Raw genomic sequence first — 19,544 nt, 5'->3', positions numbered from 1 at the left:
AACAAATGCTGAGCAAGATGGTATAAGCAAGCCTGTCATCCTAGAAACACAGTCTGAACCACATTCCAAACTAGCCTAAGCACACAAAGAAAGTGAATAGAGATTATCTGGTGTTTGAATGCACATACTATTTTGTAGAAGGTTCACATATGCTCATCCCCCTTATGTAATTTAGTGTCTTGAATTACTTGGCTGGTTTCTTATTTTATAGAGAATGTATGTATGTAATCTGTTTGAGCTGTTTTCATGTGACTACATAACTACTTTCAGAGGCTTTCCAAGAATATGAATTTGCCTATACTATATATCAAGATTCACCTCAGAACAAAAACAAACACTGGATATGAATTTTGTATGATTGTTATTTGTCTTTTTATTTTTTTTTAGAATAATTCTCCTTATATAGGCTCAGGCTGGCATGAAATTTGCTTTGTATTCTAGACTAGCCTAGAACTCTTTGTTTCTCCTCTCCTAGCCTCCTAAGTGTTGGAATATTAGGTGTGTATTTAGTGACATTGCATGGAAGCAAAGATAAGTTCATGGACCCTAATTTCAAATGCTTGTCTGTTAAAAAAAAAAAGAAAAAACAAACAAAAATAAACAAAACTAAGAATCTAAGGTAGGTCACAGAAGGCTCACACCTGTAGTCCTAACTGAACAACAGGCTGAGATCTGAGGATCTGGTGCAAAGCTAACTCAGAAGGGGAAGTCCATGAAACTCTTATTTCTAATTAATACCAGAAAACTGAAAGTGACCTTGTGGTTCAAAATGATAGAGCCCTAGCCTTGAGTGAAAAGACTCAGGGACAGGGGCCAGGAGTTTGGCCTAGTGGTAACGTGCTTGCCTAGCATGCACGAAGACCCGGGTTCGATTCCTCGGTACCACATACATAGAAAAAAGCCGGAAATGGTGCTGAGGCTCAAGTGGTAGAGCTCTAGCCTCGAGAAAGTCCAAGGACAGTGCTCAGGCCCTGAGCTTAAGCCCAAGACTGGCAAAAAAAAAAAAAAAAAAAAAGACTCAGGGACAGTGCCCAAGCCCTGAGAGTTCAAGCCTCACGACCAACCAAAAAAGGGGAAAAAAAAAATTATATAATATTTATATTAATATAATGTATATTATATATTCATTATACATTAATATATTATATATGTAAAAGAAAGCTGGGTGCAGTGGCTCACACCTGTAATTCTAGCTATTCAGGAGGTTGAGATCTAAGAATCACTGCTCAAAGCCAGCCCAGGCACAAAAGAATGTAAGACTCTTATCTCCAATTACTCACTAGAAAATAAGAACCGGGGATGTGACTCAGGGATAGGGGGGTGGCCTTGAGCTGAAGAGCTCAAGGACAGCACCCAGGCCGAGAGTTCAAGCACCATGACCCACAAAAATAAATTTATAAATTAATGAATGAAAGAAAGTACAGGTTGTGAATTTATAGCCTAGTAAAGTAAAAAAAAAAAAAGGAAGGAAGTGGAAAAGGGAGGGAAAGGAAGAAAATAAAAGAAGAAATAGAAGGAAAAGTATTTTCAAGCCAAGAGCCAATGGTTCACTTGTATAATATCCTAAAAATTCAGGAGGCTAAGGCATAAAGAGTCAAGGTTCGAAACAGATACCCCCATCCGCAATGCCCCCCCCAAAAATTTAGAAGCAACAATTTAAGAACATGACATACCACATCTAAAGGGGCATAATCAATATCCTCCAGAAGAATCCAGTGACCCTTTGTGGCCGCCTGTGTCAGGGTGCCAGGCTGCCACACAAACTCTCCAGGAACATCTGTGCAACGATACATCCCCAATAGCATCTGTAAAAGTAATTCATGAAAGCACATGCCTAAGTTACTAATGCTACATCCTTTATTAAATCTGTTCAATTCAACAGGGGGCCAGGAGTTTGGCATAGTTGTAGAGTGCCTGCCTAGCATGCATAAGACCTGGGTTCGATTCTTTGGTACCACATACACAGAAAAAACCAGTCGTGATGCTGTGGCTTAAGTTATAGAGCTCTAGCTTTGAGAAAGTCCAAAGACAGTGCTCAGACCCTGAGTTTAAGCCCCAGGACTGGCAAAAAACAAAAACTTCAACAGGGAAAAATAGGTACTTGGTTCACTTGTCTCAAAAATTATGAACAAGAGCAATAATCATTCTTTTTTTTAAAATTTATCCCAGGGTTTGAACTCAGGGCCTAGGCTTATTTAAGCACTCTACTCCTGAGCCACAGCACTGCTTCTGGCTTTTTCTGTGTATGCTGTACCAAGGAACTGAACCTAGGGCTTCATGCATGCTAGCAAGCACTATAAAACTATGACACACTCCTGGCCCAAGAACAATAACTATTCTATATTCCACTAGCAGGAACATTTGAATGCCAATATGTACAATCATGCAAACCACCAACACCTGCCATTGTAAATTACCTTACTATCAGTCTGATCACCAAGCTGGACTTTGAGAAGCTGTGGAGGCTTTCTTCTACCTGTCATTGCAGCTAAGTATTCAACTAAGGAAGTTTTGCCACATCCAATTGGTCCTTCCAACAACACAGCATGATGAGAAGCCACTGCCATAGCTAGGGTCTGAAGATTTTTGCAGGCAGATTCGACCAACACGTAAGACCGAAGAGCCAGTTCCTGTTCACGTGAAGAACTCCTGTTACCTGCCTAAGGAAAGCAAGTGAGAAATCAAAAACATTTCAGCAGGAGTCCTTCCCTTAAAGGACACAAGTTACCTCCTACAATGTTTCCATTGACCCTGGTAAGTCTTAATGAATAAATTACTAGTATTTAAGCTATAACATCAGGTAAGAATAAGAGTTTTTGCTTTCTACTTTTTGACTGAGGAAAGGGAAGTCAAATTCCTAAATGAATTATAAAAAATAGCTTCCAAAATCTGAGATGCTAGGGTTGGAGATGTGGCTGAAATGACAGGCTGCCCAGAGCTCAAGGTCCACTACCAACAAAGGAAAAAAGAATTTGGGCATGAAGGTATATATAAGGAGACGCTAAAGTTGGTGATTTTGATTTTCCTCTCTGGGAACATGGCTAGAGTACTAGGAAGTTTTGAGTCCTAGAGCTAGAATTCCAGTATTGAAAAAAAGAAAAAAGTAGTAGTATAGGGGCTGAGTATGTGACTTAGTGTGCTCAGCATGCACAAGATGCTGGGATGGATCTCTGCACACATGCACACAAACATACTCACTCACCCAAGAGAAAAATGAGGACATGGACCTTAGTGAAATAACTAATGAAACATAAAAAGACTAAGCACACATTATTAAATTAGTAGATTCACACTCTTCAGGTATATTGGTTTAAGTCCTTTTTTGTTTTTGTCTTGTATAACAAAGATCAAACCCAAAGACTTGAACGTGCCTGATAAACACTCTTCAAAAGAGCTATATGCTAAGCCCTGGAGAGAGAGAGAGAGAGAGAGAGAGAGAGAGAGAGAGAGAGAGAGAGAGTGTGTGTGTTTTGGAGACACATACTGAAATAATTTAGGTATAAAATAATTGGAAATTGTTTCAAAGTAAGGGAAACTATATAGAAATATGGAGGAAGTGATCATGAATTGATAAGTGAAGGTGGGTATAGGATTCACTCACCAGTCTTTTCTACTTTGGAATATACTTTTAACCTCAAAAGGTTAAAAGTAGGGCCTGGAGTTTGGCGTAGTGGTAGAGTGCTTGCCTAGCATGAACAAAAACCCAGGCTTGATCCCTTGGTACCACATACATAGAAAACACCAGAAGTGGTGCTGAGGCTCAAGTGTAGCCTTGAGAAAGTCCAATGACATTACTCAGGACCTAAGTTCAAGCCACAGGACTGGCAAAAAAAAAAAAAAAAAAGCTAAAAGTAGTAAATAATGTAACTGCTTTAAGTAGTAACAATGCATTCAGTTTCACAAGAAGAGAAAGTTTGAGACTAGTTGCACAAAAACATGAATACTTACACATTAACTTAATAGTAAATACTATGTGCAAATAATTACAATTTTTTCCTTTTTTGGGGGGGGGAGGTCGGTCATAGGGCTTCAACTCTGTGCCTGGGCACTGTCCCTGAGCTCTTCAGCTTACTGTGTATCACTTGAGCCACATCACCAGCTCCAGCTTTCTGGTAGTTAATTGGAGAAGCTAAGAGTTTCAAGAACTTTCTTGCCCCGGTTTGGTGATCCTCAGATCTCAGCCTCCTGAGTAGTTAGGATTAGGGGAATAAGCCATAAGCAGTTTATAATTTTACAATTATAATTTCTAAATAATAACATAATACACATGGTGATAAAAGAACTTTAGGAAAAATAGAATTGTTAATGACTTTTCTTTTTTTCCTTTTTTCTTTTTTTTTTTTGCCAGTCCTGGGCTTGAGCCCAGGGCCTGAGCACTGTCCTTGGACTTTCTCAAGGATATAGCTCTACCACTTGAGCCTCAGCACCACTTCCGGCTTTTTTCTATGTGGTACCGAGGAATCGAACCCGGGTCTTCATGCATACTAGGCAAGCACTTTAACCACTAGGCCAAACTCCCGGCCCTGTTAATGACTTTTCTATGGTATTAGTTGTTTTTGTTTGTGTGTGTGCGCACTAGAGGTTAAACTCAGGGCCCCTTGCACTCTTATGACTGACCTACACATGCAACCCTACTATAAGAGGCTATAATTTTTTTTATTTTAAAGAGGTTGTAATTCCCAAACACTGGCTATAGTTTGATGCCCTAAAGATATTATTTGTTCTTGAAATTTCCTCAGGGCTGTTCTCAGTAATTTCATAACATGCATGTACATTCTGCACTTCTTCCCTGGCAGATATATAGCTTCTAAACACCAGAATTACCGTCACATTCAAACGTAAAGCTCTAAAACTAATTTATTAAAATAATGGTTGCAAGATGGAGACATAGGATGAAGGGTGTAGGAATGACAGGGGTCAGGAGTAGATCTTTGTGACAGGAAAAAAGCACAAAGGACTCTGAAAGTGCTGATTTCTTTGTACTGATTATATAGACAAATATATTCAATTTCTAAGCAATCACTGCACATTTTTAATTTCCAGTACTGAGGATTTCACTGATGTTAGACACGTCCTCTACCTCTTAAACTCTCCCAACCCTGTGTTAATGCTTTTAAGAAAGGTTTCAAGAACAGGGCCGAGAGTTTGGCCTAGTAGTAAAGTGCCTACCTAGCATGCACGAAGACCCAGGTTCGATTCCTCAGTACCACATACATAGAAAAAGCTAGAAGTGGTGCAGTGGCTCAAGCTAGAATACTAACCTTGAGGAAAGCCCAAGGATAGTGCTCAGGCCCTGAGGTCATGCCCAGGATTGGCCAAAAAAAAAAAAAAAAAAAAGGAATGTTTCAAGAACGGTTTCAAGAACTTTGCTGGAACTGATTTTAGGTACACAATTCTCTCTCTGATCTTCTAGTCTCTACTGTCCAAATAGAATACAGATGTGAACCACTAAAAACATTTTTGACATGTATGTTTTCCTCTACGCATCTCCCTTTAAATTTCCTCCATTAAAAAAAAAAATGTACTGGCCAGAAACTAATGGTTTAAATGACCTAAGACTTGTTCCAAGAGGAAAAGTGGGTGAAGTTGATCATAGTGACAACTGAAGAATGCTAAGGGAAAACAGACTGGCTCTCAATGGTTTCAGATGTATAATCTGTAAGATCTGAGCATAGTATGAAACCATAGTCACATTCTAGCTTTCCACACTGATAGAAAAAGAGGTAAGAAAGCTAGGCATGGTGGTATCCAGCTGCAATCTTGGTACTCAGGATGTGGAAGCAGTATGGCTGTGGCTCTGAGTATAAAGCTACTTCCCAAGATTTTATCTAAAAAGCAGAGAAAAGAATCCAGAAACTATATGTATGTGTAGCTCTATGTTTGGCACAGAACAGTCCAAGTGCCTCTACTTTTCTTGCTTCCATATTACATCAATAAGAGATCACATTATGTGTTGCTTAACTTCAAAGAATTATCCATATCAAACAAACAAAAATATACATAAGAGTTTTACTAAAGCTTTTTCTTCTGGTTTGGATTGCTTTATTTAGCATTGCTATGAATCAAATTCAGGGACTCTCACACATTAAATGAGTGCTTCACCATGAGCTATATATTCAAACTGTAAAAGCGAGAATCTCTCAAAGTTGTTCTGGCTGGCCTTAAACAATCTATCTGCTTCAGTCTACTGAGTAGCTGAGACTACAGATACACATCATGGTGCCCAACACAAGTTAAGGCATCACAAGTTTCTAGTTTCATATTAAACAAAAACAAAAAGAATACTAAGGAAGAGGGCCTAAAGTGAATTTCCCCAAGAACAGTTCTAAATACAGAACAGCAATTTAGCAAAGGCAGTATGACTCACACAGGTTTCAGAAGACGGAATGTATCCCATACTAAGGCCAACATACCTGTTCTCCAGAGGCTGGCAGCTGCCTGGGCAGCACCACACCACAGACAGCTGTCACCCTAGAGGAGAGGTCGGTTGACACCACGTGTCCTTGTAAATACTGCAGCTCCTTCTCCTTGCGCCAAAGGCAAGCTTCTGGATTGGCCAAAACTAAGGCCTTCTCTAAGTCCTGCAACTGCGCCTCTTCTAATAACCTGAGGAGAGAGAGACTCATCAATTATATTACTGGGTTTTCTTTGGTCGGTTATGGGGCTTGAACTCTGGGTCTCAGTGCTGTCCCTGAGCTCTTCAGTTCAAAGCTAGTGCTCTCTCACTTAAGAGTCACAGCACCACTTCCAATTTTCTCGTGGTTAACTGGAGTTAAGAGTCTAATGGACTTTTCTGCCCAGGGTTGACTCTGAACCGTGATCCTCAGATCTCAGCCTCCTGAGCAGCTAGGATTATAGGTCTAGCCACTGGTGCCCAGCTTTATCAATTATTTAATAGCAAAAAAAGTACACAGCAAGACCTCCACAAAACTCTTGCTTACCTCAACCTGAAATGGATCAATTCATCACTACTAAAAATCTTCTTCAGGAAAGATAACTTGTGTTCTTCATTCATACAGGTGACCAAAGCCAGGCAACTAGCGGTGTACCTAGAAAAATAAAAAAATAAACCCAGCTTATCTGTAGTTGGCTACTAAGAAAACTAGTCAATAAAAACAAAAGGAATCCTTAATTGTTACAACAGAGTACTATAACTGGAGGCTTGGCTCAAAGGTACCAATGTAAGCAATAATAGCTCAATGTGAGCTTTAGGCCCTTAGGTTCAAGTCCTGAGATGGGGGATGCGGAGTGGGGAGGGGTAAGTGAATAATTGGAGAAATATGAAATGGGAGTTGGAGGTATGGCTCAGATTAAGAGTGCCAGCCAATGAGTAAAACATCAAATACCAAGTTCAAGTTCCGTCTTGGACCAAAAAAAAAAAATCATTCACATCATCTCACTTTTCTGTGAGGTAACACATGACTAACATTCCCAGAAACAAAAACAACAAATTCAAAATGTTTTCCTTGTCCTGTTTTCCCCTGATACAATCACATATAACCTGCTACACTCCCGCTCCTGCCAGAAGCACAGGAAAAGTCCAATTAGCTACCCACCAGCGGACTAACGTGTCATGGCTCCTGAGGAGAGGAACACAAACACTCCAGTCCCAGAGCTCCCGGAAAACAGACTGCTCTTGCTGCAGAAACTTGTAGGCTGCTTCCATTAGGTCCCGGAGTTTCATCCGCCTACGCCCATAACGGACTGGATTAGCATCTGAACTCTCTAGGAAGAGTCTTTGAAAGACTGGATAGGTGTCCTTGAAATATCGAAGGGCAAACCTTCAAGGAAAAAAAAAAGCATGGGTTGGAAGCAAAGAACTCAGCAGACATATCTACCCTTGAGATAGGAGAGCATAATGGTCCTAAGGGTCTGAGAACAAAGAGAACATAAAGTCACCAAGTTTAGGAACCAGTTTCACAGCATAAGACAACTGACTCAGGTAAAAATCCAAACTGATTACCCATATGACCAGAGTATTCTCACTGTTAGAAGAACTTTTCTCAATTTAAAAACTCAAAACACAGCAATTTTTGATATCTCTTTTTAACTATTCTACATAAACCATATTTTAAAATTAGATACATAAAAACATTAGGATCCAGTTGTAACAGTTTTTGTTGTTGTTGTTTATTACACTGATTTGGAGGGTAGCAGGATAGGGAAAGGGGTACTAAGGACTAAACCCAGGGCTCACATGTTAGACAAGTGTTCTACTACTGAACTACATACACACCCAGCTCGAGTACAGCGGCTTGAACTCAGGGCCCTGATGCTGTCTCTGAGCCTCTTTGTGCTCAAGGCTAGCACTCTACCATTCCATGTTTTTCTGAGTAGTTTATGAGACATCAGAGTTTAATGAACCTTTCTGCTTGGACTGGCTTCGAGCGCTAATCATCAGATCTCAGCTTCCTGAATAGTTAGGATTACAAACATGAGCCAACAACACCTAGCTTCTTATTTTGTTTTAAATTTAGGGTCTTTCTAATTTTTCCAAGCTCATCTTAAATGACCTAAATTCAAAAATGTGTCCCCTTGGGGCCGGGAGTTTGGCCTAGTGGTTAAAGTGCTTGCCTAGCATGCATGAAGACCCGGGTTCGATTCCTCGGTACCACATACATAGAAAAAAGCCGGAAGTGGTGCTGAGGCTCAAGTGGTAGAGCTCTATCCTTGAGAAAGTCCAAGGACAGTGCTCAGGCACTGAGCTCAAGCCCAGGACTGGCAAAAAAAAAAAAATGTGTCCCCTGCCTCTATCTCTACTCGACTCTTCACATCTCTTCTACTTTACCTGTCCAGTTATCCCAACAAATAAATCTCACTCATCTAACATGGAATCTTTAAGACCTCTGTCTTACTAATCTTTGAAACAATATAGAACATTATTCCAGACCCATCCTGATGGCAGATATTTAAAAGAAACCAATGCTCAGCATAATGGTACATGCTTGTAATCCCAGCACTGAGTAGACACAGGCAGGATAACCAGATCAAGATAAGCCTAGACTGCACAGTGAGGTATTATCTCAAAAAATAAAAGCAAATAAAAAATTAAGGGCTGAAGGGCATGGCTCAGTAGAACACTTATCTAGTAATTGGAAGGCCCTGAGTTCAAACCCCAGAACTACTTTAAAAAAAAAAAAATGTAGCAGCCATGAGTTTGGCCTAGTGGTAGAGTGCTTACCTAGCATGTACGAAAACCGAGGTTTGATTCCTCCAAACCACATACATAGAAAGTGGTGCTGTGGCTCAAGTGGTAAAGCGCTAGCACTGAGGAAAGACCAAGGCAGTGCTCAGGCCCTGAGTTCAAGCCCCAGGACTGGCAAAAAAAAAAAAAAAAACAGTAGCAAAAAATAATTAGCTTAGGCATCTACCCTAAACATGATGAGCCAGGATATCAATGATACCTGCACATCCATGTTCATTACTGCACTATTCACAATAGCCAAGATAAGGAAACTGACCAAATAGATGCCTCATAATAAATGAGTAGATAGAAAATCTGTGGTACCTATACACAATGGAATTTTATACAAACAGTAAAATAATGTCATCTGCAGGGAAATGGAGAGAACTAGAACAAATAATGTTAAATGAGGTAAGCCAAGCTCAGAGAAACAAATAGCCCATATTTCCTCTGTTATGTGGAAATTAGATCTAAAATGCACTGGGATAGGACCAATTATACAGGATACTAGATACTCATACACTGAGTCCCAAAGACTATACCCTTAGGAGAGAAACACAAAGGTGAATGCCCAAGTACCTCTTCATATTTATATAAAATAATATAATGAACTGAAATAATTTAATACTGAAATGAACTCCAAAATAAGAAAAAAAGAGACTTTTGTTTTTGTTTTTGATGATCCTGTGTACTTCACCTTATATATGGTATTTTTCAGAGGGTATGGGGAGGCACAGAACTCAAGGGGAAAAAGTACAGCATTAGATCTCAATGGACAATGATGAAACTGAAATATAGAACTCGTGGATGGAGACAGGAGGCAGAGACTGAGAATGAGGGATAGAAAACACTGTATAAAAGGAAATGTACTCATATGTATCTATGATATACAAACCCTTAGTCTAATTTTGATTATGTTCTAAAAACTAAGTGCCAGTAATTGTATATAGAGATTCCCTTCTTGAACACTCGTTAAACATGTCATTTGCAATATGATGTAAAAATTAATGTTAATAAATTCTTTATTAATAAAAAAGGAAATTACTCAATAACTCATGTAATTGTAATCCCTCCATACATCACCTCTATCATGATAAATTAAAAACAAATTAGTAAAACACTCTGAACTGAGAGCTGTAAATGAATTCCATTGTGATTATTTTTATAATACAGCTTTATTTCTATCCTTTATTTCCCTTCTAAGCTTAGACTCTTCTTTACTTACCAAGAGAGAAGGAATTTCTTTTATATTATATTATTGAGACAAGGTAATTTCTATGAAGGTCAGACTGGCCTGAAACTCAAGATCAATCATCCTGTGTTAGCCTATGATTACAGTGTGCTGGCTAAGAGGCATGAACTACAACACCCAACTTAAGAGAATGAAGACTTTATCGTCTTCAAGAGAGATGTAAATATGTGAATAAAACTGCTACTCACGGGAGTACGTCAGGATGGCTACCCACAAGTTTGCTCATGGATACGCAGAGACGTTCATGAAGATCATGATTGACTTGGCCTCCGGTTTTAATGGCTTCAGCATTCCTTTCTAGCAAATCCAACAGGAGAGGGCGCAGCTGCCGGCCAACCAACATAGTACAGTCCTTATCCAGGAATAATTCTGCTAAAGTATTCAGGATACTCTGGCGATCTTGAGGTGTCCACATCTGAGAGAAATAACACAAAATGACATATAGTCATTTGGAAACACAGTTTTGAGGAGTTTATTTCAAAGATACTGCCTCATTGTGTTATTTCTGGTAAGTCATCAGTTTTTTTTTTAATCTTTGCTCCTCTATAATGTCTTTTTTTTCTTTGGTGCATATTAGCTCTGTCCCTTAGCTTTAAAGCACAAGGCTATTGCTATACCATTTGAGCCACAGCTCTACTTCTAGCTTTTTGCTGGTAAATTGGAAATAGGATAGGCAAGACTTTTCAGCCCAGGCTGGCTTTGAACAATCTTGAGATTCTCAGATCTCAGCCTCCGGAGTTGATAAGATTATAGACACAACCATCAGTACCCAGCCTCCAGCATGTTTTAAGACATTACTTTTTATTCCTCCTGTAAGTCTTGGGCCTTAAACTCGAGGCCTAAACTCTATCCTTAAACATCTTTTGCTCAAGGCTAATGTTCTTCTGCTTGAGCCATAGCACCACGTGTAACTTTTTTTTGGAGACAGTCTCATGGACTTTCCTGCCTGGCCTGGCTTTAAACTGAGGTCCACAGATCTCAGCCTGCTGAACAGCTAGGATTACAACCACCAGCACCAGGCGATTACATTTTTGAGGCAAGGACTAGCTAGGTATCAATGGTTTGACCTTGAAATTGCATTCTTCTTCCTAAACCTCCTAAGTACTAGGATTATATATAGGCATACACCATCACATCTGAAAAAGGGTTACTTCACTTCGTGTAGATTATGATATGGCACAGTGTATTTTGCATTCATCCTGCTTATGATTCTTACCTTTTGGGATCAGTGGAATCTGATAGTTTTCACGTAGTTTTAAAGCTCCTTCTTCAACTCTAACTACATGTAAAGCTTGGTAATGTCCAACAGATCACTGAATATTATCAAGCTGTTTTACCCTCCTCTATTTTAATCAGGACAATTTCTATTGACTCATGCTCTAGTTCAATCATCTTTCTTCCGAATTAACTAATCTTCTAAGAAACCTATTCATTCATTCTACACCAATTTTTTAGTTTTACTTGAATTTCTATAGGTTAAATTTCTCTCACTGTATTTTTCTTCTAAGTTCTTCAACATATATGCAATCACTGTTATTTTATAGTGTTCAAGTTTACTAATTGTCCTCCTAGTAATAGGACACATTTTCCTTTTAACTAAATCTGGTATTTTTAGTTAGCTGCGAAACATTAGCTGTACTATAGTTTTTCTTTATTCCAGTAGGCAATTAATCTACTTGCAAGTTAACTTGATCCTTTCAATACTTCAGTATTGTTAGAAAATGTCTAAAAAAAGCACTAATTCTAGCAAAGATAAAACACTTTTTATAGTGTCTCCCTTCTGGTTTCTACACCAGTTGTCCTGGTATTTGACCTACCTGTACAAACGCCTACCCATACAAACTCCTGTATTTGCATATATTTAAGGATTCTTCCTATTTTCATATTCAGCCAAATATGCACAAGATGCTATATTTCTAGAGTTATTTCCTCTAGTCTAATATTCTACCCAGAATGTTGCAGCTGCCTCAACCTTCCCATCTGTTTTCTCAGCTGGGTTCTCTCTCTTTGTGCAAGGGTCCTCTATAGGTGATTCCAGGATAACTGTAGAAGTAAACACTATTCCACTATTCAGGGACTGCAGATCTAAACTGTTTTTCATCCAATGTTAGAAATAATTTTACATACTTTATCCCATTTTCCTAATTGTTTATGGCAACAAAATTAATTCAATGCTAGTTATTCTATCATAGTCAAAAGAAGATATATTTGACTTTTGGACCCTACAGCACTAAGTCAATCTCTATATATATTTACGAATCAAGATGCCTATAAATTACATATGTAAATACATTACATATAATACATTTGTATGTAGGGGTTGGGGATATTGCTTTGTTTATAACACTTGCTCCTTTACTAGCATATGAGCCACATGCTAATATACATTAATAAATATTGAAAACATTTTTCATCCTTACACATTCAGAGTATACAAAAAAATAAAGTTGTGATGATTTGACATAAAATTTTTAAAAGCACACCCACATTTTGATTAAGTTCTAAAAACTAAGTACCAGTGATTATATATAAAGATTCCCTTCTTGAATACTTGTTTGTTAAATTTGTCATTTGATATATAATGTAAAAATCAATGCTAATAAATTCTTTAATAAAAAAGCACACCCACAAACCATTTTGCTTTCTAATTTCAGTATTTAATTATCCCCAAATACTCAACTAATAGGTTTTTGTGATTGATGATTTTGCCCAGCTATACATTAGTAGAAATTTTCTAAATTTTGTGATTTTTATCTTAGTTCAATAATTTATATTTACGTATTTTAAGTTAAAGAAATAATGCCTAAGCTTCCCTATAAAACAAGCAAGAAAAGCCAAAATTTTTCCTGATTCTAATTATTTTCTTAACAGTTCCAAACTACTTCCATTACAGCAGAAACTAAGTTAAAAATCACCTTAAAGAGTCACAACACGCTGAAAACAGAAAGGTTTTCACAAAAACAAAAAATATTCTTTAAACAATAAAAACCATACTGTAGTTTCTTTAAAACAAAACAAAACACTGTAGAAACAGAGCTGTCTACTCATTAAATATTTCCTGCCTAACTCACATCAGACACTAGGGCTAAATGACAAAAGGTTTTCCTAAACAAGGTAACTGCAAAAGCAGTCTTTCAGAACAGACATTAAAAATTAAATTGTAGGAGAGATAAAGGACAAGCATAAGAAAAGACAATGCAAAACTAGAGGCATGAACTGACCAAGGATGACATGGACAATTGCAGCACTGGGGGTGACTCCAGAAGTATACACGGTAGTATGCCATGGTCACCCCAAGAAAACAGACAAGGCACAGTTTCTTTTTATATCCTTTTGCCAGTCCTAGGGCTTGAACTCAGGACCTAGGCACTGTCCCTGAAGTTCTTTTGTTCAAAGCTAGGCTAGCACTCTACCACTTGAGCCACAGGGTGTCCCTATCTTGTAATACTGATACTTCAGGCTATGTAATTCCTTGTTGCGGGGGTTGTCTTGTGTGTATGCTCAGCAACACTACTGGCCACCATGCACTATGTATTATAGACATACCTATCCTGATGAATTACCCTACATTAAAATGTCTCCAATTTAACCTAAGGACAATCTACCACCTTAGGACTATTAGACTGGTGAAGCATCAAAACAAAATCAATTGTAATACAAGTTAGACAAAATAATGTGGTACTGTAATGCCAATACTTAGAAGACTAAAGGAGAACTGCAAGTTGAAGACCAGCCTGGACTACATATAGGGGCCTCTTAAAAAAATACTTTGGTGAAATGGAGTGTAGCTCAATGGAACACTTGTCTAGCATGCACAGAACACACAAGCTGTGGGGCTGGGAATATTGCTTAGTGCTACAATATTCCAGATTTAAACCTCAACATCAGGGGAAAATAAAACTGTAGAAAGAAAATAGTATATAAAGTGATTTTTTGTTTTTACTGTTGTCTGTGTTTAAATTAAATCATTAAGTGTGCGTGTGTGTGTGCATCATGGGGCTTAAACTCAGTGCCTGGGCACTGTCCCTGAGCTTTTTTGTTCAAGGCGAGTACTCTACTACTGAGTCATAGCTTCAATTCCAGTCTTTCTTAGATGATTAACTGGAGATTAAGCCTCACAAACTTTCTGGCCTGGCTTCAAACTTCAATCCTTAAATCTCACCCATGTGAATAGCTAGGATTTTAGGAGTGAGCTACAAGGTTGAATTTTGTTTTGTTTTTATTATTGCAATACCAGGAATTAACAAATCCAAATCCTATATCCTCTATCTTCTTATATACTGAACAAGTGCCCTCTACCACTAGCTATACCTAAGCCTCTATCATAAATCACTCTAGAAAGCTGTGATTTTGATTCTGAAACCTGTAAAGAAGTTTATATGAAATAATAAATAATAAAGAAAAAAAGAGCAATGTTAGTAGTTGCCAGAAGTGGAGTATAAAACAACTGGGGAAGGATAGCTATAATATAGGAGTTTGAGAAGGGGGGGCGGAAAGGAGGGGCCAGGAGTTCAGCCTAGTGGTAGAGTGCTTGCCTAACATGCACAAAGACCCAGGTTCAATTCTTCAGTACCACATACATACAAAAAAGCCGGAAGTGGTGCTGTGACTCAAGTGGTACAGCACTAGCCTCGAGGAGAGCCTAAGGACACTGCTCAGGCCCGGAGTTCAAGCCGCAGGACTGGCACACAAAAAAAAAAAAAGAGAGAGAGAGAGAGAGAGAGAGACATATGATCTGAAGAGAAACTAGAGTATGAATTTCCTTTGAAAGAAATAAAAATGTTCAAAACTTTCAGGATGCTGGTGGCTCATGCTCATAATCCTAACTACTCAAGAGCTTGAGATCTGAGGATCAGGATTCTAAGCCAGCCAAGGTAAAAAAATCTGGGGTACTCTTATTTTCAGTTAAGTATCAAAAACAGCTGGATGCAGACCTGTGGCTCAAGTCCTAAAGTCCTAAAGAGCTCAAGGACAGCATCTAGGCCCTGAGTTCAAGCCTATGGGTGATATGCATACATGCACATACATGCTTGAATGCATACAAGTGCAAACACATGCACATACATGCTTGCACACACATGCAAACACAAAGTTTGAGATGTGACTATGGAACACTTACATCTATGAATATAACAAAGACCCTATACATCATAAACGGACACACTATATGGCAGAAAAACTGTTTTTAAGACCCTGCCTACCATGTGTGAGGTTTTACTACAATTATTTCCAGTACTGGAAAAATTTTAAAAAATGATTAAAACTGTTTATGGTAGGATATACTGCCTTTAGTACTAGCCTGTATGCTGAGGCAAGACTGCTTAAGCCCACAGTTCAAAAATAGTATACATAACTCAGTAGTATATAGCTCAGTGGTAGAGTGCTTGCCTGTGCATATGTGCATGTGTGAGGGTTTAGGCTGGGTGTCAGCCATACACATACACATACACACACACCTACACAAATTATTACAGCTCATTTTTACTGATAAATTACTATGCTCCAGACATCCTCAAGTTTCTTATGTGTATTTCCTACTCATTAAAACAGCCTTATCTTAAGCAAAAATGACAAGCACTTCTATAGTCAGCACTTACAGGTCCTAGGCACTGAGTCCTACTAGCAACCCATAAATTAGATTATCATCCCCATTTACAAACTATAAAATCATAGGGAAAAACTCAGGGCAAGGTAACAAAGCTATTAGCTATTAGTGTAACGTCAGATTCATGATAGAGACTGAGTCCAGTACTTGTTCTGTTGGTGATAATGGTTTTATTTTGGCAATACTTGGAATCAAATGCTAGAACACTCTAGCCAAGCAGTGAGTATTGGCTTTTAACTGTTACGCACATTTTTTGGGAGGGGGGGCAGTCAGTCCTGAACTTAAGGCCTGGGCACTGTCCTTGGACACTTTTTTTTTTTTTTAAGTCTGAAATCTTGCTCTATTACTCAACAGAATGGTTTACAGAGTCATCCAGGTGGCTATCTCTCATTCCTTTTTCCCTTGCTGAGTAGTTTCCCACTGCACTCTATACTACAAATTATCTATTGAAAATGAACTATACAACTTGTGGGTAGGGATAGGAGAGAAAAACTGGGAGCTAGCAAGGCAAGTGGGTGACACTGCTTGGACACGTTTTGAAGGCTAGCACTCAGCCACTTGAGCCACAATACCACTTCTGGCTTTTTCTGTGTGTGTGGTGCTGAAGAATCAAACCCAGGGCTTCATTCATGCTAGGTGAGCACTCTACCACTAGGCCACACTCCCAGCCCTTCTGGGTAATCATTTGTGGCGAAAATGTGGAATATGTGTGTGAAACTTGCTAGGCAATTTGACAGTTACTCTATAAACCCAGTACTTGGGAGGTGAGTTTTAAGCTAGCTTGGGTTACTTAGTGAGACCCAGACTCAAAAAAAAAATCTAAAAACAAACGTATCAACTTAATTTGCCTTAGGTCTCACAAGCTACTGAGTGAAAGGAAATGGATTTGACCTGTATAGATAAGGGAATTAAGTGCAGATACATAATGATAAGCTCTATATAATCACAATCAAAGACCAAAGAGAAGAAGATGGTAATAACAGTAGTAAGAATGAGAGAAATAAGCACACTACGTTAGGTGAAAGGGAAAAAAAAAACAACCATGCAAAAGAGCTAAAGGTAGGTTATAGCTCCCTGGCCCAGTGTGAGGCCCCAGGCACACACCCCCCCCACCCCAGCCAAAAAAGAAAAAAAGCAGTTTGTTTTATACAAGGCAGTGTCATCTGCTGAGATAAATAGTCTAAAAAAGTTCTTCAGGGGCCAGGAGTTTGGCCTAGTGAAGTGCTTGCCTAGCATGCACAAAGATCCGGGTTCGATTCCTCGGTACCACATGCATTGAAAAAAGCTGGAAGTGGTGCTGAGGCTCAAGGGGTAGAGCTCTAGCCTTGAGAAAGTCCAAGGACAGTGCTCAGGCCCTGAGCTCAAGCCCAGGACTGGCAAAAAACAAAAACAAAAAAAGGTTTTCAGATCTCAAATAATGTCAGAAAAATCAATACTTCAAGTCAGACAAGGTGGCTCACACCTGTAATCCTAGCTACTCAGTAGGCTGAGATCTGAAGAGCAAGGTTCAAAGCCAGCTCGGACACAAAAGGATCCCTGAGACTTTTTTTTTTCCTTGTGCCAATCCTGGGGCCTGAGCTTAGGGCCTGAGCACTGAATTTGGGCTTTCTCAAGAGTAGCAACTTCACCACTTGAGCCACAGCACCACTTCCGGCTTTTTCTATGTATGTAGTAGGAGGAATCAAACCCAGGTCTTCATGCATGCTAGACAAACACTCTTATCACTAGGCCAAACTCCCAGCCCAGAACCCCCTGCCTAAGACTCATCTCCAATTAACCACCAGAAAATGTGAAGTGGGGCTTGGCTCAAGGGTAAGACTGTAGCCTTCAGCTGAAGAGCTCAAGGGCAGCGCCCAGGCCAATCAGTACTTCAGCCTGAGTGTGGCGTGGTGGTAAAGTGCTTACCTAGCAAGCAGGAAGCTCTGGGTTCAATTCCTCAGTGCCACATACCCAGAAAAAGATGGAAGTGGTGTTGTGGCTCAAGTGGTAGAGCACTAGCCTTGAGAAAGCCCAAGTTGAGCCCAGGCCCTGAGTTCAAATTCCAGGATGAGCAAAAGAAAAAAAAATTACATATGTATGTATTATGAATTATCTACAAAAATGGAAAAAGAACTTTAATATAAGCCAGTTGCTGGTGGCTCACTCCTGGAATCTTAGCTATTCAGGAGGCTGAGATATGAGGATTGTAGTTTAAAGATAGCTCTAACAAGGAATTCCAAGAGATTCCTGCTCTCCATTATTCACCGAAAGGCTGAAGGTGGAACTGAAGTTCAAATGTGACTCAAGTGGAAAAGCTAAGGAACAGAGCACTCAGGCTCAGAGTACAGACATGTGCACACACAGAATTATAATTAATCCAAAGGTTTCAAAATATTTACAATGTGAGATGTGCATCAATGGTGGCTCAAACTGCTATTTGGAAGGATAAGATCCAAAGGATCTCCATTTGAATGAAGCGAGTCTTGGAATGGTAAGAGGAATGAAAAGTCTACATTCTCCAAAATAAGAAAAGCCAAGGCTTTGCCTGTGAGGTTGAGTAATTTCTTCAAATTACTCAAGTCTGTTTCTCATTCTATACACTGCTATAATTCTTAAGCAATGGAATACACATACAGGTCATGCACTTGTGACCGACTGAGTTCTATCAAAAATTAAAAACACACTTGCTACTCTCAAGAAGCTTGCAGACGTTGGAAGAGGGTTGGCATGTACTGGGTAACTAAAATGTTAGGTGAAAAAATTCTAACATGGTCCTTACGGAGAGAATCGATTTAAACGACCAGGCAAAAGACCCATCTCCCAGAATGTTCTAGTTCGCCTCATAAAGCCTAACGGCCTTGTCAAAGTTAACATTAGCGGGTCTGACTCTGTCCTTCAGTGGTTTTGTTATATTTATGAACTGTCTCCAAAAATAACTGAAAAGTTCCCTCCATGCAGAAGCCGTCACCATTTCCTCCTCTATCTCCTTAGGGCCGGTACACGGTGACTTGCACACCGTAGGAACGCGACGAACGCCCGTCAGCACACCACAGGGACCCGGCCAAAAAAAAAAAAAAAAAAAGAAAGAAAAACCTTCACCCGAGCGAACAGGGGTGCGTGGCCCACGCAGGAAGGTAAACCAGAAGGGCAGGGACGCGGACTCCACACGCAGGCCCCCACTGCCAGGGGGCCGCCGCGGGGGCCAGGGGAGCCGGCGCTCCCCCGAGAAAAACAAAAGGCCACTTCCGGCCACCTGCGCGGGGCCGACGCCGCCCGCCGCCCCGCCGCGGCGGGGAGAGGGACGGGAGGCCTCCGCCCACGCCCCTCCGAGCGCCGCGCACCGCGGAGGGGCGCCCGGGGTCTGTCTGGAACTTTCCCTCTCCCTCCTCTCCTCACCGGCTTGGTCAAGAACCGGCCCAGCTCGCTCCGGCTCTTCTCGTTCTTGGCGGCGATTAACCGCAGCGGCGCGGCCGCGACGTCCAGTAAGAGGTGCTCCATGGCTCCGTCCCTGTTAACCACCAGCG

At 39.9% G+C, this 19,544-nt stretch overlaps 1 protein-coding gene across 1 annotated transcript in view; it reads right to left on the bottom strand.

The window, feature by feature from the left end:
• Window positions 1–19,544, bottom strand: part of Mdn1 (midasin AAA ATPase 1) — a 148,499-nt gene extending 128,955 nt beyond the window's left edge. Inside the window, exons 1-7 of the mRNA XM_090338431.1 lie at window positions 19,417–19,544; window positions 10,625–10,851; window positions 7,557–7,781; window positions 6,942–7,049; window positions 6,414–6,606; window positions 2,418–2,660; window positions 1,674–1,805 (exon numbers count right to left, since the gene is read on the bottom strand). Coding sequence (XP_090194557.1) covers window positions 1,674–1,805; window positions 2,418–2,660; window positions 6,414–6,606; window positions 6,942–7,049; window positions 7,557–7,781; window positions 10,625–10,851; window positions 19,417–19,518 — 1,230 coding nt within the window. The 5' untranslated portion in view covers window positions 19,519–19,544. The remainder of the gene's footprint in view (window positions 1–1,673; window positions 1,806–2,417; window positions 2,661–6,413; window positions 6,607–6,941; window positions 7,050–7,556; window positions 7,782–10,624; window positions 10,852–19,416) is intronic.

This window comes from Megascapheus bottae, chromosome 8 (genome assembly GCF_031878675.1).
Source record: "Megascapheus bottae isolate mThoBot1 chromosome 8, mThoBot2.hap1, whole genome shotgun sequence".
In the NCBI taxonomy this organism is placed as follows: Eukaryota; Metazoa; Chordata; class Mammalia; order Rodentia; family Geomyidae; genus Megascapheus; species Megascapheus bottae.
Note: the sequence above shows the minus strand (reverse complement) of the source record. Positions and strands in the feature narration are given on the sequence as shown.